The 24,783-nt window shown below is 50.1% G+C and overlaps 1 protein-coding gene and 1 long non-coding RNA gene across 2 annotated transcripts in view; one reads left to right on the top strand and one right to left on the bottom strand.

Moving 5' to 3' along the window:
- Positions 1-24,783, bottom strand: part of LOC128151351 (uncharacterized) — an 87,446-nt gene that overhangs the window by 9,065 nt on the left and 53,598 nt on the right. The gene's annotated exons all lie outside the window — the stretch shown is intronic.
- On the top strand, positions 17,054-20,455 carry SOX9 (SRY-box transcription factor 9). Its single transcript, XM_052808707.1, is given in 7 exon segments — positions 17,054-17,766; positions 18,784-19,042; positions 19,617-19,814; positions 19,816-20,001; positions 20,004-20,116; positions 20,118-20,340; positions 20,342-20,455. Coding segments are annotated over 7 exon segments (1,482 nt in total). The 5' UTR covers positions 17,054-17,335; the 3' UTR covers positions 20,414-20,455.

The raw sequence follows: 24,783 nt of genomic DNA, 5'->3' as shown, positions 1-24,783 counted from the left end.
CTACATAAATAAAACCCACCAAAACTATCCAACCTTGCACCACGGACAAGGTTTCCCCAGATTTATTGTCTCTACCACTGTTTTTGCTCTGATTATCACCAAATGCCAAACTCATTTCTTTACGGTAGCTTTTTTGGACCCACTGCTCCCAAGCAGACGCCAAATTCAGCCACAGAGTCCCATCACCACCCAACGCCCACCTAGGGATTTTCTCTGTACAAGTCCTTCCAATTAAGAAAATACAAATCTTAGGGGGAAAAAGCAAAGGAAGGATCTCAGGAGCTGGACTGAGGGTTTTTCCAACTTCAAAACCTGGAGGTCTCACCTTTGTGAGGAAAGAGCAATGCCCACACCCAACTCGGCACACAAAACCAGCCCTGTGTGCTCAGCGGCCGTAACTCACCCACATTTCGGACAGTAATTAGCGCCGCGTGTCCCTCCCCAGCTCTGCCCGCGTTCAAGGAGGTCTCAGGTCAGCGGGGAGGAGGTGGGAAGGGAAAGAAGGGGTGTTTAGAGTGAATTTCAGACTTTCGCATCCCCTCTCCAGATGTGCCGGGTAAGCGCCCGGGAGTGGAATCTGACTCCGGAGGAAGGGATTTAAGACATGATTTAGCAGTTTACCTCCAACGTTTGTCCTGAATTTTTTACGGAGCGGTTCGAAGTCAAGCTGAGAAGTTTCTCAAGCCCTTGTCCAAGCCGGCGGGGCCGCCACACCGGTGCCAACCCTCGCCCTGTACCTCCCCGCAGATTCTAGGAACTTCACCCGAGCAAGGGAGGAATTTTTCTGCAACCTCCCTACCTCGCCCTGTGCTTTTTGGCTGGGGCTGCGTAATACTGTTTGGCCTGTCCTGGCAGCCAAGTGCCAAGGTATATATGTACGTACCGATCAAAATGAATGGAGCTGCTGAATTAAGTGTTGGAGCAAAACCCCGCAGGACAATAAAATCCATTGATGGTGGAGCAGAGTCCAAGTCTCCGTTGCTCCGAGACAGAGCTCCTACAGCAGAGCCCTCTTGATCTGAGCCATCCCTGCTGTGGGATGGTCACCAGCCTCCCGGCTGGATTCCTCCTGGGGAAAAGCCACTTCTCTCTGGAAGCATGATGGGCAGACCTCTGCTGCCAGCTCAATGCGGGCTTAAGTCTTCTTTCGGGGCACCTACCACCTAGCTCGTAGCCCTCTCAAAAGCTGCCCAAATCCACGCTCATTGGAAGAGGGAGTCCACACGCAGACAATGTCCTCCCAGTCACTCAGTCCACATAAACTGGCACTAGGCACGGATGAGTATGTATTGGTCTACGCCGAGTCCAGCACATGCCCTGGAAGCCTGCGTGACTCGAAGCAACGGTGGCTGCTGTCCCTTTGCTTTCTGGTGCTTTCCATTTGCCATGCAAAGCAAAGAGTGAAAGCAGCTTCCAGCTGCCACGCTGAGTTTGGGAGGGAGAAATCTCACTGCGACTCATAAATGGAGCAAATTTGATACGGACAGCCATTGACAAGGGATAAATATTTTAAAAACCCTAGGATGTCAGTTTTACAGTTGCTCTCTGGCTCTTTGCTGACCGTAACCACACTTTAAACACTAGTTTATGATGCAAACAGCCAGCAACCTACTGCTGGAAGCTTGTGGAACGAACTACCCACTTTGCAGAGATAGCAACAGCCCAGGTAGACATGGGCAAGCCAGCTCGCTTGAAGGCTGAGCCAGGACAAGACGACTTGCTTGGCTCTGGGACGCAAACCACAGCTCTGAGCCATTGATGCTGGCCATCTGCATGTGAAAAAGCAAACATATAAATAAAAATTACTGTGAATGGCAGAAAACGATGCCGGAGTACATTCCCGCCGGCTTGGCTTCTCCTTAGCCCTGGAAGCAGAGCTGCATCGCAGCCAACGCTCAGCCAGAGCCAGCCTGCAATCGCTCGCCCACCTTCGCGCCCAGGCGTGCAGGCTGGGCTGCAAACCCTCTCCCACCCATGCTTGTTGGAACAAGGGAGAGGCTGTACGCTTGCAGCTTTGAAAAATTATTAATAAAAATGCCAATCGGTTGGTCAGACCTTTTTTTTTAAAAAAAAAAATTTGGTTTTGAATGACACTAACCCTCCTGTGTTGCAAAAACTCATCTACCACAGGTCAGTTTTGCAAACAGCGGAGTTTGTTTTCTGCAGAGGACTGATCCGTGGTCTGCCCGGCTTTTGGGTGAGGATGGAGGTCAGAGAACTCACTGGGCTGCCTCCGGGACGGACCTGCTGCATGACCTCAAGAGCTCGTTTCAGCTCTCCCCCGTGGTAGCTGGTTTCTGCCGTTGAAGGCAGGGGAGATTCACGCTCGATGGCTGCACCGTTGCCACCAAACTGGTTCCTGGGGGTTGCTGGCAGTGACACCCCAGTACACACGGGGAGTTCGAAGTGCAGCAAAGAGGCAGGGGCAGATTCTGCACCGTGTTCCCCGCTCACACACGGCCGCTCTGCAGCAGCTCTTGAACACGGAACACCCTCACTCTGTTTGCTGGATCTTAAAAAAAAACAAGATGAGCCAAGAAGTGTGCTGGATACCCAATCTGAAAGCTGCCACACAAAAAAAAAAATGCAACCTCAGCCTCTCTTATTTTCACTTCTTTTTCTAAAGGACAGTTATGTAGTTTTCCTCTGTGTGTCCGTGGATCTGTCAGTCTCATAACTTCAAAAGTTATTTAGATAAAGTGACCCTTTGGCCAGTTTCAAGCCTGTTTGGGAAAGGATGGAGCTCCTAAAGGATGAAGCTCTGTGGCAGAACATGGTCAGGGAGAGGAAGAGAAGCCTATGGATGTGGTGACTGAGAAAGGACTGCCCTGTGGACACACATCACATAGATGCATTGGACATAAGAGAATTTACCCAGAGAAAGCTTTTGTCAACGCCCCAGTAATGGGAAAAGCTTTCACCTGTCTGCCCTGCTAACAGAATAAGAGTTTCTCCCACCTCCACCTCATCTTTGGAACAAGATTTATAGGATAGGAACAATTTATTTCTAGCCCTCTTGAGCCAGATGTGCAGTAGCTGCACACCAGCACCAGAGCATGGTCTCACGCCGCACCCAGCACTCGGCTCTTTCAAAAAGCCCAGTCGTAACCTCTTACACTTGCCATTTACCACGTTCCTGCAGCCTGTGCCGATGCCACTGCAAAGGCTGGGACTCTCCAGCAGGCAAAGCATGCAAAAAAGGCCATAAAGACCGAGAAGGTCACACCGTGCCATTCACACGGGGTCACCAGCCCCTACAGTTTTTTCCACCATAGCAAACCCTGCCACTGCAAGCAAACACCCTACTGATCACCCTGCAGTTACCAGCAGATCTCATTAATGCAATTCACCCTCCTGAAGATCATAATTAAATAAAAAAAAAAAAAAAAGAGAGACAGGTGGCACACCCTTAAATAGAGAGGTTTTCATAATGGTTAAGCATTGGCCTGGAGCCAGACCACAGCTCTGAAAGCTCAGGGGCAGGAGGAAGGGACTTAGGATCTGAACTCCAAATTTCACAACTGGTCCCATGCACGCATAGGGACTAGCCCAAACCCCCACATTCAGGAGGTTGAAGTCAGATCTCGATCTGAATTTGGTGGCTTGGGCCAGTTTCAAGAATCACAAATTACCTCTACTTATTATTATTAATAATAATAAAGTGTTATTTTATGCAGGAGCTTTGAGGTTCATTGTGATATGCAGACAAGCGGTTAGACCAGGGGCAAAATGCGCAGCTGGCAGGAGCAGGTGGGATTTGCATTGTCTCCAGCGGCTCCCAGTGCCGGGGCCGAACTCTGCCTGAACTCCGTGATGGGAACATGCCACGTGCAGGTCTCGGCACCACCTGAGCTCCACACCAGTCCCCGGCCCGAGGCTGAAGGCGTTCACCTCGAATCCCCGCTCCCGGCTGTAAAAAAGCAGCAGCTCAGCCTCCTGCACCTTCACCATGCTCACCACCGGCCGGGCTTGTCCCCTGCGGTGGCCGCAAGCCCAGGGCTGGCTCTTGGTCTTCTGCCAGGGAAGGAATTTCACCCGCCAGAAGCAGGGCAAGGTGAGATGCCGAATCAGTTTGGCACAACCCACGCTAGCTCAAGTCTGCGTACGGCAATCTTGTTGGGCTTTCGGGGAAAAACTTTGTGAATACGGTTGTCTAGTTGTTCTTCTTGTACTGCCCTGGTTTTGGAGTTTGTTTAGTAAAAGACAAACCAAAATTGCAAAATAAAGATGTTGCTTCAACCTACAAAAGGAGGAGGGAGGGCTGGAGCCTGGTGAGGACCCACTGGAGCATCTCTTTCCAACCTGACTTCCAACAGTTTTCCAAGAGCCCAGCCTGAGCTGCTGACCATCTTCAGGCCGAGCCAAACCGAGCCAGCAAAACCCTCTGTGTTCCCTAGAAAAGGACGCAGACAAGCAGCGTTTCTGCTGGTGCCAACTGCTCCACTGGCTCCCACCAGCTCAGAACCTGGCCCCAACCCCTCAGCAGACAGTTTTGCTTCTCCTCTGTCTTGCCTTGCAATGCAAAGCCTCCCCCACGATCTTCGACATGCACAGCCAGGTCGGTGCTACCAGACTGGCTGCCTTCAGGCTAAGACCACTGGAAGAGCTGATCATGTTCCTCAATCACGTTTGCAAATGAGCACTCATTTCCCGCTGGCCGGGCGAATGCGGGCACTTTGTCCCTTTAAATCCTTGTCTTTGGCCAACGATACCAAACACCGAGCAGCCCTCGCTGCAGACGTTCAACGTCATCAGATTCAAGGAGTGGGTAATTAATATTGAAAGGTGTGATTGCAGCTGAGCAGGCTGGCTAATCAGCTACTGATTTTGCTCTAATATCCTAGATCATTTAGAAATATAATCTGGAGGTGGTGGGAGGAACAGGGGAGCACTAACTGGAATTACTGTGGAAATGCAGTATTCCTTTCCACGTCTAAACACTGCACAATTACAGCAGCGACTCAGTTACCTCCTTATTCATCAGGCCAAGGCCAAGTTCCCAAACTAAGGAACGTGGATGTATTTTTTCCTCTAGCCCTTTTCTGCACCGGGTCAAATGTGACTCTGCAATACTGCGATCCTTTCCAGGGTACTGCATTAGCAGTTGGATCAGGGAAAAAACTTCAGGGTCAGTTGGGTATCTGCCTCCCCTAAATCATAAAACACAAATACCCATTTCCTAGTCATACACTGCTATAACACAGACCCAGCCTACCTGCACGCACATAGCCAGACCGAGGCTGTTCAACTGATGCAGCTCTAAGCACAAGTAAAGAGAAGAAGAACACGGCACCATCTGGAGATTTCTTTATCACAGATTACCAACTCTGTGGATTTTGTAAAACCATTTAAAGTGGTGCATTACTGTGACTACGTTCAGAGATCCCATAACAGAACTGTTTCTTTAAAATTCAGTACAAACCAAACCCCGTGCTTCATTTATAGGGTATTTTATAAGTGCACTATCTTGTAGATGGGCTATATTAATAGTTGGGGTCCTGTTTTGAGGAGTTGGAGTCTGCAAGGAACCATCTAGTTGATTTGGCCTCAGGGAACTATCAGTGGCTTCTCAAAACGCAGACCCCCGAGGTGACCATAGCTGGGACCTCAGCAGAGTAGGTAGCTCTCAAAAATGACTTACGACACAGCTGAAACCTGCCACCGCATCCCTCCATCACTCCGGTCTTCCTTATCCCTAACAACGTCTTTCCACTAAACAAGCCACCCCGTGGCACAGCAAGGGCACGGTCACTTAGCACAGCACTGTAAATCTCCTTGGCCAAGCTCTTTGCATGCCAGAAAAATGCGGTGGAAAGCTGATACTGTGCTGAGAATTTCATCCCCTCTTTTCTGCAGAGCCCATCACCAGTCCTGGTGTGCCGGGACAGAAAACACTCCCCAAGCCATAGCCACAGGGTGTTGTCCCACCTTGTGCAAAGGAGATTAGAAACCAGGATCTTAACACTACAAACAACGATGCATTCCTTCTCCTAGATTTCAGCAGATCATTGCTCTCCCTCCCTTTTTTAATTAATTGAAACAATCCCTCCGCAAAAACGTTCCCGGTTTTTCAACCCGCGAGGGTTTCCGCACCTTCCCCCTCCCGCTCTCGGAGGGGAGGACAGCCCTGGGACGTCAGGACGGTGAGAAAGCGCACAGACCTGGGAATCATCTTCAGCGAGCCTGCATCCCGCGCGACGGCTGTTTGTTTTGGATGCGAAGCCTGGTGCGTTGGGTTAGATGTTAGTTAAACTGACCTTTCCTGTTTTCTGAGTCAACCGTCTTAGATCAGGCAAGTCAGGCACAAGATGTTGAAAATTAATCAGCATCTGGGGCTGACAGGGAACTGCTTGATTGGAGAAATGGCATGTGGTGGGAGCAAACAGCCTCATTTTCTCAGCTGAAGCGAGGACCCCTAATGCTCTGCTAAAAAGCCTTCCTGGGGCCATCAGGAGCCGCTGCAGAAGAAAGCTCTCATAAAGCACCGAGGAGTCACAACCCCACCACGGAGTCAGCTGAAAGCACTCAGCATCCTGCAAGGTCAAACTCCAAGTGCTGATTGCTGTACAAGGCTAATCCTGCTGATTGCCAGGACTTAGCCTTTGCGGGAGGGAAGCACCGATTCCCCCGGGAGAGCTCCGATTGAGGGTGGCAGCACCAGGTGGGGAGTTAATGGCTCAGAGCTCTAGCTTCGTTAGCCCAATCCACCAGATTCCCCTAAAATAGTCCAGTAATTTCCGATATTTGCCTTAAGAGCCTTACCCAGGCAGAGAGGTCTCCTCTCACACGGGGACACGCTCCACAGTCACCCAGTTGTACTCCTGGCTTTTTCTTTCACAAATGCTGCCAGACCAGTAAGACTGGATTTGATTTTCTTCGGGGGGGGGGGGGGGTTGGTTTTTTCTTTTTCTTATCCCAAAATACATCCCTCCTACCCCAGTAATACAGAAAAAATGTGGGTGTTATCTGTGTAGTTTCAGGTCATTTTGGAGACCTCAGATTTGTCACCTTCTCAAGAACTGTGTCAGAGAAACAGACCTCTTGGAAATGATTTGGTTTGGACACCAAACCTGGACCGTTAGACCCCAAAAGATTTAGGATCTGATTCCGGACCTGAAAATCAGACTTTGACCCAACTTAGGACAAATGATAAGGTGATGAACAAGCAAATAACTAAATAAAGCCCGCGAGGAGTGGTATGGGCAGCAGAAGATGGGAGCCTGCCTCCCTACAGATAGTCCTCAGCATCTGTGGATTCTCTGAGGTCTAGTATAGGGGAAGCTCACGTCGCCATTCTTTTTCTCAGCAGTGTTTTACTACATCTTCACAAATTACAAAAAAAAAATCCCTGATCTCTTCAACATCCTCTTTGTCGAATTTGGCTGAAGTTGGAGCAGGAGTTGAAAAAGGAGGACGCAGGGCACTGATGAGGGAGGAGGAGACACACATATACATACTTGTACTCTGTTCGGTTTGAGTTCAGGCACACAAAAGGGACGCTAAGAAGCCTCGCTAATAGCAGACAGGAAAAAAAACCACAACCAACTGTTTTATAAAAAGAAAACATTCCCCACTGCCAGGCCCTGGGGCTGGTGGCGCAAGGACGGTCCCGTCGCAAGACTGGCAGAGCAACGCTGTCCCAGGCAGAGCTGATCCAAGATCTTCCTTTGTTTCTCAACTTGGCTCTTTGAGTTTTCTTTGCCTTTTTTTTTTTCCCCTTTTCTTTTCTTTTTTTCTTTTTTTTTTTTTTGTAAGGTAACAATACCTCCTTTCAGGCACTGCCAAAGTCCTACTCAAGCCCACTCAGATAAGAGCTGGCAGGAAAGGTAACTGCCATCAATATTTTGGTGAATGTTAACTACCTGAGGACAGACTGGGTGGGGGATCACAACAGTCAGTTGCGAGCACCTGGGCTATGTTTAAAAACACCACATTAAAAGTCATCTCCCTCCCCGGATCCCCCTGAATTCCCAGTAAAGTCTCTCCAGCGTAAGTGGCTGTAAAAGACAGCGCTTAGCCAGTCGGGACTAAGTCGCCAGTCGTGCTCCACACGAAGGTATGTTTTCATGATGCTTCTTTTGCGGCCGTTTCATTTACTCCACTAAAATATTATTCTTCAGCCAGAGTTTATTTTGGATAAGTGCGGCAAGTAGAATTTGTAGCCCTAGATTCTCAAGTGCAGGTTTCAGAATTAAATGTTAAAAAAAAATAAAAATAAAAATAAAAATAAAATTGGGGATGTCTTCTTTTGCCGGGATTTCCCAGAGAGCTGCGGGCTATCGCTCCCTCACCCAGGCTATGGGAGAGCAGCGTTTTGTCTGTCTTTTCTGAAGGCAGCACCTGTTTTCATCCTCTTCTTCAAAGTCAAAAATCGTTTTGTATGTTATGAGTAGGAACCCAGGATTACGATAAAGAGTGGTTTCAGACTGACAGCAAATTAAACTGCAAGCCAAGGTATATATACACCATTCGGAGACATATTTATAATAGGTTTTTTCCTAAAACCAGAAAATATAATGATATTCTGTCATGGAGTCCGAGACTTTCTGTGTTATTATTAAGACATAGCAAACATTTCTAGGTAAAAAACTGGGAGCTGGATGGTGTTATTCTCAGAATAAGCTTTTCCCACTTAGCAGCAGGATGATTTTTTTCTCGTGTTCGTGCAAAAAAAGTATGATTTTTGCCAACCTAAATGGCCAGCACATATTTCTAATCTGTCACAGATAGGAGAGGCAGGTAGACAGGCAGACACAGAAAAACCAGTACTCCCTGCCCTCCCGATTTCTGTTTTTCTATCATACTCCGCTTTGCTATATTAATTTTAACACGATGAGCGTTAGGCTATTTTTTCTTTTAACCGTAAGCATGCTGTTCCTGTGACAGCCATTCCTTTTTTTTTTTTTGGTACATAAATAAGGCAAATGAAAATAGAAGGAAAATGGAATAAATGATACGCCCCTGCAAAGTTTCATTGTTAGATTAAAAAAAAAGTAATTCTGTTTACGGAGTAAACAGTGATTTAGAGAGAAATTAAAACAGCACACCTCTGGCTTGGCTGTCCAGCACCAGAGCAGCTGCCGGGCTGTCCAGCCCGTCGGAGGCTCTGGGTTGGGACGGGTCCGTACGGAGACCTGGACCTCAGTCCAGCCCCAGGGCAGTTATTTCAAATCAGCCTTTAATTTCAGCACCTTTTGAACAAGGCTCACAGTCCTTACCCCGGCCCCTTTGGCCACCCACCCCGGGAAACTCCTTTAATTATCAGCACGGGGCAAAAAAGGGAGGAAATGGGTGAAGCCACCATGAACTTCTCAGGGATGCTGGTCTGCCAGGAGCATCCCGCCAGCCCCGAGTCCCCGGGTGCCCATCAATGCCAGCCAGGCACCACCATCAAAAATGGGCACTTTAAAAATGCCTTGAAATGCTTTTGCCATGGGAAAAGGAGCCTGGGAGCTGCTCGGTGCTGTGTGCCTTGCTTCCCAGGACAGAACACCTTCAGCATCCATGGGGAGCGGGGAAAACGACATCCCACACTGAGTAGCATCCTTGGGGCTAGGAAAATGCTCAGTGCTCGCTCCCGGCCACATCCTGCCCCTAACTGATGGGGAGACACGGCCACATCCAACGGCTGAGAAACCAGGGCAAAAAAGCGCCCAAATTTAAGAAAAGCAAACCCGGACTGCGGCGGTTTCAGCATCCCCTGCGGTGGGTGCCCATCGGGACTCACACAAAACCAGACACCGAGAAGCGAGGGAACAGGGTGGCCCTGAGCACACCCTTCGCTTTCCCCATCCAGCAGCCCCGAAGAAGTAGTACAACACCAAACGCAAAAAACTTGCTCTCTAAATTCTTAGACACGTCTGAAGATTTATGTTATATGTAAAATAAAATATTTATATAGCGCTCGGGCACGTAGCTATGCACTTGGCATAAAAGAGGAACGGCAAGACACAGATATACATATTTTCAGTATATATGAGCGCATGCATACGTGAGTCTGTCTTTAGATATATATATAAAAAACTAAAACAAATCCCTGTTTATTACTCAGTAGAGAAAACTGCAGGTTTTTTACATAAATAATCCCAGTGTAAATAAACTCCCCACCCTGAGCAAACTAAAAGTGATCCCATAGCAGATTTCTCTATTTTTCAAATAAATCATCATTCCACCCGAACATGGACCTGGCAGCTAGAATTTCCAAATCACTCAGGAGCAGCGGTGGGATGGGAGCTGGAAACAACCCAAACAAACAATTTTACAAGTTCCAGAAGTCGAACTCCCCTCTGCCCATATCCACCATCCCCTTCTTTTTTTAATTTCTTTTTTTAATTTCTTTTTTTAATTTGAAGAGCGGGAGGGGTGGGCGCTGCCGCGTTCGTTGGCCCATAGGAAATCGGTGACCCAGGGACATCTGCAAGCCATTAGGACACAGACTTCAGGTAGCTCCCAGAAACACGTGCTGTCCACATTACACCCTCCAAGTATATTTCCACAACTTTACTTCTCCAAATAAACAGTCGGGCTCTCCCTGCATTAGCAAGGAGCTGCACAAACAGGTAGAGAGAATGGCAGTTTTATTCCCCTTTCCAATTCTGATGGATTTCTTGTAAGCTGTCGCTGGGCTGTGTAATTTGAACTATTGCTTGGAAAACATAATAGGACCGGTTTAAAATTACAGCCATTTATTTATCTGTATGTGACTATGAAACATCATGTATGATTTGCACAGCATGTTAGCTCGCTTCCACCCTTTACCCGAGCTGCCGCTTATAGGACCGTGCTGTACGGAACAAATGGGTCAAAATAAAACTAAAAAAAAAAAAAAAATATATATATATATATATATAAACTAGAATCTACCAGGACTTATAATTGGGTTGAGATTTTTTTTTTTTTAATTTATAAGCAGGTTTTATACCTTGCAAAGCAATCACACTTCTCTTTAACCTCGCTAAGAGAGTGAGCCTTCGCGATGCCACGCACATCCCTGCATGAGCACGGGGAGGTGAGCGGTGGTGGCTGAAGCCACCGTGAACGGAGGCAGCGATACCGACGGTGCGGCACTCATCCATTTATAAGAAAAAATGGAAGAAAATAGGTAGAAGCTGATGCTGACCACTTGTTGCCAGCATTCGCTCTAGGGCATTTTTCCTTTTCTGGAGAGCTCAGTATTGTTATGAATGAAAACTATGTCTTTTGTCCTCATTACCGGAGCTTTACTTTTGGCTTTGATCAGTTTACCCTGAGTGATTCGAACCAGATTGATTTATCTTAGCATCCGATGGAGAACCGCTTCCAGCTCTGGCTGACATCCGCTCCGAGGGGACGGCCAGGGGATGCTGTGGCTGGCAAACAAGGCAAATCCACAGCCAACAGCAGAGCAACAGACACTTCTGATCAGGCCAAAAGTAGTCACACAAGTTAAAGGTGCACCTTAGGGGGAAAAAAAACAAAAAAAAAAATAATAATTCTCCTCTTTTTCTCCTAGGAGAAAAATCCGGCACTTTTAGGAGGGTATTTCCATTCCACTTTAACTGAGCCTGATAAATTTTCCATTTACCCAAGTTTGCAGAGCTTCGAGCCAAATGCTGCGAGCAAATAAATAAATAAATAAATAACCCCAAAACGTATCGCTTTAATCTCCAGAAAAGAGCATTTGTGAAGTACAAGGTTGTGCGCAGCGGTTTCCAGCTGTGGGAGAAAGAGCAGAAAAGAACGGCGAGGTTATGTCTATTTACTATGGCGGAGCCTGCGCGGGAGCCAGGGAGTGTTAAAACTGCTCCAGCGCTGCTCAGCTCGGAGATCTGGACTCCAAAATGTGAGTGAGAATAAATCCGTCACTGGATTTTCCTGCGGGGGAGCAGCTCAGCAAACCGGGGAGCTGCTGATCAGCGCCGGGATTTCTTATTAGCGAGTTAAAAATCCCTGTCCTTCCCCTCCTTTTCTCAGACCCTCATATTTTTAGCATTTTCAAAACTTTTTCCAGGGGGGAAAAAGCCTTTCTCTGATCCAAAAAGACCACAACGCCTTTACCACCATCTCTGAGACTCAGCCTAACCCTGATCACCCCCGGCAGGATCCGGCCCCCGGCAGCTTCGTGTTCCCAGGATTATTTTTTAAGTGGTAAATCTCGACGCTATTTAAAGTGATGCTATTTCACCAGCCACAATGAGTGTGCAGTTATTTAATAGCTAAAACAGACAGATGTGGTCAAATTAACACTGCCACCCAGCTCAGCCCTTGTTAATAATCAGAATCATTTTACTGCAGCGCTGAGATTATTCTTCTGAAACTTCTGAATTTCTTTCACTTTATTCTACACAGTGAGTCCATCAAGACAGTATTTTTAGGCATGAATTAAAACGCCGTAAAAGCAAATATCCTTCAGGCACTTGCCTTGGAGTCTTCAGGCTCCCTGTTACCTTACACGCTGAAAAAGGGGGAAAAAAATGCCCGTCCTTCAGCTTTCTCGCCCATTCCCAGGTCAGCATTTGCCAAGCTTAAATCAACACACTGCATTGTCTCCAGCTCAAGCCGTAGCAGCTTTCGAGGGTGGTATATTATCATGACAGGCCAGAGAAATAGATAGATTTTTTTAAAAATTAATACAATGACGTAAATATACAACATTAAGGAATTCTCAGCTAAATTTACAAAATGAATGACAGTTCTGCCCCCAGTATATCACCAATCAACTACTGCTCTTTCTCTCTTTTTTTTTTTTTTTTTTTTTAACTGTACAATGACCTTCCGATAAGGACATGTCAGAACATGCCTGAGAAACGCTGGGGCTTTTGAAAAATAAATAGATATAGTACAAAAGGGGACAGGACCGCAGCTCTGCGCAAGGCAGAGGCTGCAAACCCTGCCCGGGAGGCCGTGGCAGACGTGGCCAACAGCCCCGGCGCGAGGTCGTCTCCGCATCGGGTGGAATCCGTCGTGGCATCGAGGGTCACCTCGGAAGCGGGTCGGCACCGACCTCATGTCCTGGGGACCGCGGCCGGTCCCACGGCTCTTGGGCAGGTCACCCTATAAACCAAAGCGCAAGCCCCATTCCTGCATCGGTAACGCTTTTGAGATGGGAAAGAAATACAGGTCGCTTAACGCAGTAACACCCAAATGGGAAAGATGTAAGAGACCTGCCCCGGAGACCCGACCGCGACTGAAAAAAGGTGATGGAGAAAAATTAACTAAAACGCTAACATCTTGCGCTGCACGTGAAAACGTTTGGTGGCGACCAAGGGGACGGCTGACCCTTCCCAGCTCGCAGCCCTCCTTCGTTAGAGAGGAAAAACCCAGAGCGCACAAAGGCTGTTCGGCTGCTGGCATTATTTTGTGCTTGGTGGGATGCAGCACAACTCTCGTTTTTAATAAAATATCATTGTTTAGGAGGGAGCGATTTTTATAGGAGGGAGCGATAATTACACTGCAATTAACTGCGCTGCACCACCCCCGGGACTTGCCTGCCGAAAGCCGCCCTCCGAAAACACCGGAGCAGGCTAACTTCAAAGGCACGATCGTATCTGACGTTCGTGTTTTGTGCCATCGATCAACGATCGATACGGTTTTGCTATCAAAATTAAGAGACCTGGTGCGGGAACACCTGTGTTTTTCGAGAATTCCACTAGAACCCAAATCCTGCAGTTTTGCCCCCATTTCGCACCGTGGCAAGCGCGAGCAGGGAGAGCGTTTCTCTGGACGGGGAGACAGCGCCAGCTTCTCCTTGGGTTTCTCACCGACCCGGGGGGGGGAGACCGCTTTGTGCCAGGGCACGGAGACGCTGCCGGCCCGGCGTGAGGTCAGAGGGGATGGGGTGACATCACAGCGCCCGTCAAACAGCCAGCCCTTGGCCGGGGGGGTCGGACCGCCTGCAGCGGGGAGGAGAGGCACACAGGCTTTAGGAAGGAGCAAACTTCATCAGGTGCAAAAGGGGGAGCTGGATCAACCCCCCCCAGCTCCCACAAAACAGCAGTAAAACATAACTTATTTTGGCATAAGGGATCTGCCGCGCATCGATATTGTATTTGTAAGGTTGGAGAGAAAAACCTCCCCAAATACCCCACACGGGTGCTATTCCCTTCGCTACCAAAACTCCTTCGCTCTCTGCTCAGAGGCTTGGAAAGCTTGTTTCTAAAAACCGGTGATTTGATTTAGCACAAGGCAGAAAAAAACATCAAACGAGGGCTATAATCCACGCGCTTCTTGCTGAAAATCTTTCCTGATATCTGAGCTTGCCACTTACGATAAAACAACGTTAATTCTTTAAAAAGAAAAGAAAACTTCCATCCTGACGTAAAAGCAGCAACAGCTTGTCGCTTTAAAGGAAACTTCTAACCTTGCAAAATGACTGTGATTAATCAACTTGTCCATATCGTCTAAATAGTCCATGGAACAGAAATTAAAAATAATAATTCACAAATTATAAAATTACATGCGATAACATAACTGGAAAGCTCTTTTCCATTTCTCTTTTGTTTATTGTTCAAACTTGTCAAACCACTTTCTTTTGTTAAAACAGATTCTTTTGTAATGAAAAGGCAGAGTCCCTTTCAGCAGATGGACTTTCAGAATGAAAAATGTTCTAATTATTACACTTTTCATTAAATCAATTATCCTCCCAAATTGTTTTTGTGTTTATCTCTGCCAATCAGCAGTAAAGCCATGGAACAATCTGTTGTCACCATATTTTTCTCCTCCAGGTACATTTGTTCAGATTTTTGCTACAGCAGCTCCAGCTGAGATAAGAACAATCTACTGCCTGAGTTTTCTTTGATGTTCCTATAACAAATACATATATTAAAACAGATTTGTTGAGCTGAATTCCACTCATGCACTAGCCTAGAGCTGAAATTGCCAAGGGAAAATAGTTCCAAATTATCTCCTTTAACGTTTACTGTGTTTACCTTTTCCCCTGCAAATAACAATACAAAATTCAGCATATCTTCTCCCGGACTACTGCATGTTTAGCAAAGTAAGGATGCATAACGCTGTGAAAACCATCTTTGCTGTCGCAGGCGTAAGAAACCCCAAATGCTCAGGAAGAAAAACCACCCTCTGCTCGCAGTCCCCCTGCTCTTTCAGACAAAGGCTCTGGAAACAGGACAGACACTTACCTTTAAACTCACCCAAAGAAAACTACTTTCCAAAAGTTTGCAAGCCAAAAAAAAAAAAAAAAATCTCAGGGAAAGATAGCAAAAGACAAGCAGGGTCTACCAGGGAGATTGCTTTCAAATGCATTTATTCAGAGCTCCTTCCCCCGCTGCCTTTTCCTTTTTTTTTTTTTTTTTGACTTTTTTTTATGTGTCATTTCCAATACCTTTAAAACGCACTTATTAACGGAACGGTGATAATTGTGATAAGGGTTCCACACCAGGCTGTGGCTACCGAGCCGGCCACTGCCCCGAGGACTGTCCAACAGGACAAAGGCTGCAAATCAAAGCAGCAAATTAAAGCAGCTTCGATAAAGCACCAACTTTAACGCTCGAGTTGAAATGAAAAATTACGTACTGCGTATTTTGTAAAGGGAGAACGGGTTGAAGGTCTCTCCCCCCCGAAACACGCTCGTGGAGCCGAGCGTGCAGGGAGGGACGCGGGGGCCGGAGGGCAGCTTGCCTTGCAATCTGGGCTGAAATTCAGTTCTCACCGAACCCCCCCTCTCTCCTTTAAACCTTAAAAGACGAGATCTGCTTTATTATCTACCTAGGTAAGGACTTCTCTCCTGCCAGCATCCCTGATGTTCAATTCTTACACGCACGGAAAAGCAGTTTGCTGATAAAATATGATTTGCTATAAAGAGAAATAGTTGCATTTATCTAGAGATAACCCTAGAAAGCTCCCAGCGCTCGTTTGTTTGCTTTTTGTTTTGATGACAAGAGTGGGTCAACTCGGCAAAACTTTTTTTTTGGGGGGGGGGGGGTGCAACCCCCTTTCCCCTTCCAGAGCTCCCGCACGGGTGACACCGAGCCGCAGAGCGGAGCCCGGTCCACCCCCCCCCCCTCCCTCCGCGGGACAGCGCGGGGGCCACCGGGCTGCGGAGTAGTGAAATTAAAAATAAAAAAAATAAAATAAATGAAAAATAAAGGGGGGGGGGGTATGATACGGCGGGATAGGAGGGGCGCGGGGAGACGCCCCAATAAAAAAAGAAAAAAAAAAAATAAAGTGGGTTCGGGGTGTTTTAGGTTTTACCCCCCCCCCCCCCTCCCGCGGAGGGGCGCGGACATCCCCCCCCCGCCCCGCGCGGGCGCGCAGCGCTCCCCGCCCCCGCCGCGCCGTTCCTGGGCTTTTGGCGCCCTCTCTGGACGGCTGCGCGCACCGCTCCCCCCCCCCCCCCCCAAAAAAAACCAAACCCACCCACCCCCTCCGCGCCCGCGGAGAGCTCGCCCAACCCCGCGGGATAACCCGCAGGGGGCTGCCCTCCTCCCTCTCCAACGCTCGTTCCGGGAATCCCCCCCCCCCCTCCAAAAAAAAAAAAAAAATAAATAAATTATATAAAACAAAACACGGCGGCGGGCGCCAAGCGGCGCTGGGGTCCGCCGCCGCTCCGCACCCGCGCAAAAGGAGCTCGCTGCTCCGCGGCCGCCTGCCCCCCCCCCCCAAAAAAAAAAAAAAAAAAAAACCACCAAAACTTTCCTCCCCCCTCCCCTGCGCGGCGCTGAGCGGCTCTACGCGCCCCGCCAAGACCCCTCCCCGCCGCCCGGGCGTTGACCAATAGCGTTCGCGCCAGCCCCCGGGGGCCGGCCTCCCATTGGCGGAAAGCTCCCGAACCGAAATCGCCGCGGAGAGTATTTATTCCCGCGCCGCGGCGCGGGCCGCAGAGCCGCGCTGGAGACCGGCGGGGCGCGCCCGGCTTCGCGCTGCCCAACCGACGGCCACCCACGACCCCCCCACTCCCCCCCACGGTCCCGCTCTGCCCAACCGACCCCGGCCTCCCGCCACCGCCGCTCCGGGGTTTTTTGGGTTTTTGTTTTTTTTTTTTTTTTTTCCCCCCCCCACCCTCCTCCTGCCGTCCTTTCTCTCCTGCAACTTGCAAAAGTTTCTTCCCCCCCCCCCCCCCTTGTGGCTTTGGTTCGTTGATATTTTTTCTTTTGGTGGTGTTTTCGGGGGGTTTCTTTGACTTAAGAGGGGTAGGGAGAAATAATAATAATAAAAAAAAAAACTTTTGCAAACTTTTTCCAGCTCTCCCCCTCTTCTTTCCCAGCCCGGCTTCAAGCTGGTGGAGACTTCGCCTCTCCTAGTTTTCCTTTTTTTAACCCTTCCCTGCCCCTTAGCCACCTGATTTTTTTTTTACTTTTTATTTTTTCATCCCCCGTTCCCCCCTCTGCCACTTTCTCGCATGAATCTCCTAGACCCCTTCATGAAAATGACAGAAGAACAGGACAAATGTATCTCCGACGCCCCCAGCCCCACCATGTCGGATGACTCCGCCGGGTCTCCCTGCCCCTCTGGATCCGGCTCGGACACGGAGAACACCAGACCCCAAGAAAACACCTTCCCCAAGGGTGACCCGGACCTGAAGAAGGAGAGCGACGAGGACAAGTTCCCGGTGTGCATCCGAGAGGCGGTGAGCCAAGTGCTCAAGGGTTACGACTGGACCCTGGTCCCCATGCCGGTCCGGGTGAACGGATCCAGCAAAAACAAGCCCCACGTGAAAAGACCCATGAACGCGTTCATGGTGTGGGCACAGGCGGCCCGAAGGAAGCTGGCTGACCAGTACCCGCATCTGCACAACGCGGAGCTCAGCAAAACCCTGGGCAAGCTCTGGAGGTGAGCGGGGAGGCCGAGTCGGGTCAGCGAAAGGGGGGAAACTGGGGATGCTGGGCGGGAGGCTGGAGCCTGCAAAGTTTGCTCTAACCTCTACCAGCAGTCAGAGGAGGGAGAGGATGGTTTCAAGCCTGGAAAACTCGCCAAAAACTTTTGCGTGTGCCGGCAAACTTGTTTGGCGTAGGAGAAGCCAGAATAGTAGGGGGAAAGTAGTTCCCTCTGGCTGCCTTCTGGTCTTGCAAGTGGTTTCTTTCCCTTGAGCAATGCCCCGGGTGGAAGCTGGCCCCACCGGGCAGGAGGGGGCTGTGCGGGGGGCTGACAGAGCCCCCACGGCCGGCCGAGCGGGGCCTGCCTTGGCGTTTGTTTGTTTGTACTCTTGTCCAGAGGAAATGATGGTTTTCTGGATTGCATCAGCTTGGCCCGGGAGGAGAAGCGATGCGGGGCAAGGAGGGGGGTGGTTTGGGGGGCAGAAGCCGGGCGCAGGGCGAGCGCCCGCGATGCTGTGCCAAGCCCCGGGTGGGTGGGTGGGTGGGTGCGATGAGTGGCGCATGGCTGGGTGCCCTCCGACTTCCAAAATAAGGCAGGGAGGGGAGAAAAACAGAAGGAAAGTGAGTCACCTGGCCGCCTCTTACTCTGTGACTGCAGAAGGGGCGGAGGGCCGGGGGGGGGGGTGGAAATCCTAAATTTGCAGCTGCTCTTGAGGCAGGAGGAGAAAGGAGTGAGCAAACCTGGCCCTGGCAGGCAGCGAGGGGGCTGTCACCTAAAGCACCCCAGGGACAGGACGGGGAGGGCAAGGGCCAGACCCTGCCGTGACTCTTGCACCTCTTGTTCAGCCACTGAAACAATCTGGGGGGAGCAAGAAGGGGGGTGACAGCCAGCGTGTGCCCCAGACAGGGCGTTTGGTACCGTGATCCCAGGGAGAGATTTAGGCTGGTAGTAACGCCAGAGCGGGGGGAGTCGCTCATGCCCCCCCGTGAGCTGGCAGCTGACCCTTCACCCACCGTGTCCCCCCCCCTCCAGGCTGCTGAACGAGAGCGAGAAGCGTCCCTTCGTGGGAGGAGGCCGGAGCGGGCTGCGGGTGCAGCACAAGAAGGACCATCCCGACTACAAATACCAGCCGCGGCGGAGAAAGTCGGTGAAGAACGGGCAGTCGGAGCAGGAGGAAGGCTACCCGAGCAAACCCACATCTCCCCCAACGCCATCTTCAAGGCGCTGCAGGCGGACTCCCCGCAGTCATCCTCCAGCATCAGCGAGGTGCACTCCCCCGGGGAGCACTCGGGTATGTACCGGCAAGTTTTTTTGGCAGGGTGTGTGGGGGGGTGGTAAGTCACGGCTACCTACAAAAAGTTGCATTCTAAACCAGGCTGAAATTGGGATTGGGTAAGTGGGGGGGGGGAAGAGGAGAGAGACCCAGAAACGCAGTGAGAAGGGGACGACAGGGGCAGAGCTGCCCACGAGCCTTGCCCGTAGCACGGCCGCAGCAACTCTCCACCCCTGTGTGCCAGCCCCTGCGGCCGCTTCCAACCCCTCTGCCCAGTGGAAACGTGAACCCATACTTTTTTGGGAAAAAAAAAAAATAAATAAATAAATAAATAAACCAAAAGGTAGGCCCCGCTCTCGCGGCTCACATCTGAAGGCTCGGTAACTTTACCCGGTTTTGCAACAGATCAGCGCTGATAGGGCTCGCGTCTGTGTTCCTCGCACCTGGAGATGTTTGCGTTCCCCACCGCAACCGCTTTCAGAAGCGACGCGCTGTTATCCGGCCGGCCGCGGGTTAACTATTAACGGCGTTATCGGGGAGCGGGAGCGACACCCCCTTGACGCCCGTGGCCTTTTTTTCCTCCCTCCCGCAGGGCAATCGCAGGGCCCCCCCCACGCCCCCCACCACCCCCAAGACGGACGCGCAGCCGGGCAAGCAGGACCTGAAGCGGGAGGGCCGCCCTCTGCAAGAAGGCGGCCGGCAGCCGCCCCACATCGACTTCCGAGACGTGGACATCGGCGAGCTCAGCAGCGACGTCATCTCCAACATCGAGACCTTCGACGTCAACGAGGTTCGATCAGTACCTTCCCCCCAACGGTCACCCGGGGGTCCCGGCCACCCACGGGCAACCCGGTCAGGTCACCTACACCGGCAGCTACGGCATCAGCAGCACGTCGGGTTCGCAAACCGGGGCCGGCCACGTCTGGATGTCCAAGCAGCAGCCGCAGCCGCCGCAGCCGCCGCCGGCCGCAGCCCCAGCCCGCCGGCGCAGCACGGGTTGCCGGCGCTGAGCGGGGAGCAGGGCCAGGCGCAGCAGAGGACGCACATCAAGACGGAGCAGCTCAGCCCCAGCCACTACAGCGAGCAGCAGCAAGCACTCCCCGCAGCAGCTCAACTACAGTTCCTTCAACCTCCAGCACTACGGCTCCTCCTACCCCACCATCACCCGCTCCCAGTACGACTACACCGACCACCAGAACTCCAGCTCCTACTACAGCCACGCCGCCGGCCAGAGCAGCAGCCTCTACTCCACCTTCACCTACATGAACCCCACGCAGCGCCCCATGTACACCCCCATTGCAGACACTTCTGGGGTCCCCCTCCATCCCCCAGACCCACAGCCCGCAGCACTGGGAACAGCCCGTCTACACACAGCTCACCAGACCCTAAAGCCATTTTTTTCCAAGGGAAAAAAAAAAAAAAAAAGAAAAAAAAAAGAAAAAAAGAAACTAAAAAAAAAAAAATAATCAAAAAAGCACGAAAGAAGCAACAAGAAGAACGGAGAACTTCCTCAGACTTTCTCCTTCTTCAAAATTAAAATAATAGTTAAAAAAAAGACGCTACAGTTAAAGTCTGGCGGGGAGGAGAGAGCGCCTCGAGCCTCTGCACTACAGCATCCTCCAGGAAGTGGCCAGACCGCTCCGAGAACCGGCAAAACTCGGGACAGACTTTCCAAGGACTGGACTTTAACTCAGCTTCCAGGCGCGCGGCATGGAGATGAGATTTCTAACCAACCAGCTCAGCTGTCTGTTCTCTGGACTTTTGTAATGATTTTTTTTTTTTTTAGCAGTAATTAAAAAAAAAAAAAAAAAGAAAAAAAAAAGGGGGGAAAAAAAAAGAGAGAAAACTCAGAGTCCTCTTGTGAGGAATATTCTCTATTTTAAATATTTTTTAGTATGTACTGTGTATGATTCGTTACCAATTTGAGGGGATTTATACATATTTTTTAGAGATTTTTTTAAATGCTCTTATTTTTCCAACAGCTAAAAAACGACACTTAGTGGAAACAGTCCTAGGTTTTCTTGCAGTCAGAGGTATTTTTTGTATAGATAAGTGTCTTTTTCTCTAAAAATAAAAATAAAAAAGCAAAACGGCGTGCTTTTAACTCGAACAAAGCTCTGTTAAGTGGCCAGCGTCAGGCTGAGCGATGGTCAGCTCTGCAGCGTGGGAGACGCGAGCTGAGATTGCGTGGGGACGAGCATGGGAGAGGCTTTATTTTTCTAACTAATAGCAAAACCAGCCAGGAGGAGATTTTAACTTTATTTTTTAATAAACTTGAGCCTTAAGAAAGAAAAACAAAAAGATTAAAAAAACAAAAAACAAACCAAAACAGCAAAAAGCGCTGTTGAGAAGCCTTAAAAGCAGCCCTGTGATAATCACTTGTCCCCAGCTCTGCCCGTCCCTGGGGCTGGGGGGGCAGAGCTCGACCCCCTCCACCACCTCCAGTCTACCCCAGGCCTGGTGCAAAAACCCATCCAGGGGCTCCTCTCTGCTTGCGGGACATCACAGATACTTTAAATTATTTATTTTGTGAGAAGAGCAGTTTTTAATCACAATTTTCTTTTTTTTTCTTTTTTTTTTTTTTAAATCTCCCTCCTATTTTTAAATCCTTTCAAAGCGATTGCATTTGTCGGAGCATTATTTGGAAGGTAACCGTGCCTGTTAAATTATGGTCTAAACTGTAACCAGTCCTTTATTTATCTCTTTAATTCTTTTTATTATTATTATTATTATTCTTTTTGGAATCTGTGTCCTGGGTTTGTACAAACTTGTGCTCTTCCTTTTTTCTTTTGTCTTAAGGATAAACTGGAAAAAAAAAAAAAAATTTGTACAAACTAAAGATTGCAAATGTAGCGTATCACTGAATCATTTGCCTTGTTTTCTGCCTCAGCTCTCTGGGACACACGAGCTCGTGCGAGGACGAGACCCAACGCCCCGGCCGTGCCGCAGGGGCGGCACCGTTTTAGCCTTCCACCCCCAAAACTGGTTTGAGGTGGGGACACTGACTTTGGTGAAGCTGTGGCTGAACAGTTAAGGATTGCTTTTTAAAAAAGACAGCAAACTTTTTTTATTTAAAAAAATGATATATTTGTTAACTTTTTTTTTTTTTTTAGGGATTCAGTAGAAGAAAAAAAATCTTAAAGCACTCTTATAATATTGGCATCTTTCTATTTCTGTATAAAAGCAGATCTTTTTAAAGTATTTCTGTAACTTAAAAGACCTGTCATTTAAATCATATTTTGTCTTTAGGTAAGTTTGTTTCGTTTTGTTTGCAAGATCCTTCTCTTTGTGAAACTTACCTTTTTTTTTTTTTGTATATTATTGTTTGCAATAAATATACATTGTATTAAAAGTTAAACACCCCACCGGTGTCTGATTTATTAACAGCCTTCAAGCAACGCCAGGGCCACGCTGAAGCCCCAGGATGGTTTTGGCTTCACTGATGGGGTGTGGGGTGTCCCCCCTCTTTTATCAGGGCAGGTCCTGAGCCCAGCCATCAAAGCGACGGCGGAGCCCTGGCACGATGCTGGGGAAGCGACGGGATTCGGAGACGGACAAAACCGGACTCAGCCAGGGCGACAATTCGGGGTGTGAACTCCAAAGGTGACAACCGAGCTCCAGCTGTCCCCAAACCGTGGCCGATGGGTTTTCTGCTCCGGTTTGGGAGGATGCTGAGCACTAGCCGGGGGGAGAGGAGCTGCCACGGGGGTTTGGGCTTTCGGGTCATTCTTACAAAGCTGCTGAAATTCTCCCAGAAAAGCTGGAAATCTGCTGAACAGCCAAGCGGGACACGTTATCATCCTCAAAGATCAATGTCACTGCTCGTCCCTGAGCCCTGCTCTCCCGCAGCCCCCAGAGACACAGCGCAGGCACCCCAGCGAGGAAATAACCTCCCCCCCCCAACTTGGCCAAGCATTGCTTTTCCCCATCGACCCCATCCAAATAAATCACTGCTCCAAATTCACGTGGTCTGTAACCCCGCTGCTCCTCGGGAGCAGCTCACGGTGCTCCGGGCAATCCAGCCCACAGCTTTGCCACCTCAACCTGCAGCATCGCTTGCCATACCCCTGCCCTGGGGCACGGCTGTGCTGAGCTTCGCCAGTCCTCTGCCCCGCTGGTTCCCAACGCTGAGAAGCGTTGCACCGGCTGCTAGCATCGTTGCAAAGGTCACTGGTGACGGCACGAGTCTGTGAGGGTCCCCTCCCCTCCGTTCCCTCCGAGGGCACAGTTATTCACGTAGGAAAACTTCTGCAAAAAGTTCATAACTTGACCCAGGCTCTTCACGGAAGAAGCATTTAGCACGGGGCAGCTCGGCGAGCCGAGCACATTGCGGGACACCTCGGGGTGCCCCCGCAGGGCACGGCCCAGAGCGGGGGCTATGTTAATAAACCCTACCAGACCGACCTGATCAAACGTTACTTTGCCAACAGTTTCTTCTCTCCAGCCTCTTTCCCTGGCCGAAAAGCCCACCTCTGACCCCAGCAGCGAGACCTGCTCCCCGGAGCAGCCGGGCTCACCGTGGGCACCTCGGGGCAGGGACGCTGCTCGCTGGAGCCCCGGTACAGAGCACAAAGAGCTCACGACTGCAATGCAAAGCCTCCGCACAGTTGTAAAATATTTACTCTTGCTACAAGTAACACTTAAGCCAATTAACTGAAAGGGATTCATTTACTTTGTGCATTAGTTAGGGTCAGTGTCACTATTTACCTGTGCAATCAGCCACCGCGGCTGGTGGGAACGCTTCGGTCCCAGCCATTTTTTCTGCAGCACGTGGCGGGTTTCCCCTGCCCCGCTCGGACTTTGCCCGCTGCAACTTTTGGATTTGCTGCTCCTTTGGAAAGAAGAACAAACGCAGCTACCGGCGTTATGGCGAGGAAGCGCCCGGGAGCCCCGGTGAGAGTTTGGCAGGCCCGTCGCCGGCACGGCATTGCCGAGAGCGGCAGCCGGCTGCAGACTAACAATTCAATAAACCAGTTAATGTCTTTCTGATGCTCGTGTGGGTGGGTTGGGCTGTTACCCGGCGACAAGCTGGAAAACGTCCCAAAAACGGGACAGCCTTTGCCTGCCCGCCTCTCCGGGGGTCTGGACCTGGAGGGACCCTTCGCATCCCCCCCCCACGCCCAGTTTGCACTGGGCGCAGCGAGAACCAGAGGGTGGGAGCGGGATAGAGCCGAGACAATCCCAAGCAGGCAGTGCCGCAATAAGCCGCAGCAAAGCCCCAGCTGCTCTCGGGGTCTGCGGTGGCATTTCTGTCCCAAAACAGCCGTGCTCAGCTCCCCTCTCCCTCCCTCTCCACCTTCCAGCTGGAAGCATCCCAGGGATATCTTCCTCGCAAGAAACCGAAAGAGCAAAGCTCATGACCCAACCCTAGACCTATAATTTCTCCACTGTTTACTTATGGTGTGGGCTTTAATGCTCTTGGCCTCCATTTGGGAAAGCCAAGCTGGACACTGGTCCCAGGGCAGCTCTGAGCTTCCTGCCCACCCACCGCCGGGGCTCTGCAATCTGCATGGGGGGAGAACCAGAGGGGGACACCGAGAGAGACAAAAATGCTGGAAAAGCTGCAGAGCTTCAGGGCACTTTGTGCTAGAAAGCAGAGCAGGAGGGGTGGGGAGGAAAGAAAAAAAAAAAAAAAAGATAATGAATTGAAGGGAACTCTCACAATGCTGCAGGGCAGGTTTGAGCCGCAGCAGATAAGAGCAGGCGCAGAGACAGATGTGCACCGGGGCTGCTGCAATGCTGCACGGCGGGTCGGGGAG

Source organism: Harpia harpyja, chromosome 14 (assembly GCF_026419915.1).
Source record: "Harpia harpyja isolate bHarHar1 chromosome 14, bHarHar1 primary haplotype, whole genome shotgun sequence".
NCBI lineage: Eukaryota > Metazoa > Chordata > Aves > Accipitriformes > Accipitridae > Harpia > Harpia harpyja.
Note: the sequence above shows the minus strand (reverse complement) of the source record. Positions and strands in the feature narration are given on the sequence as shown.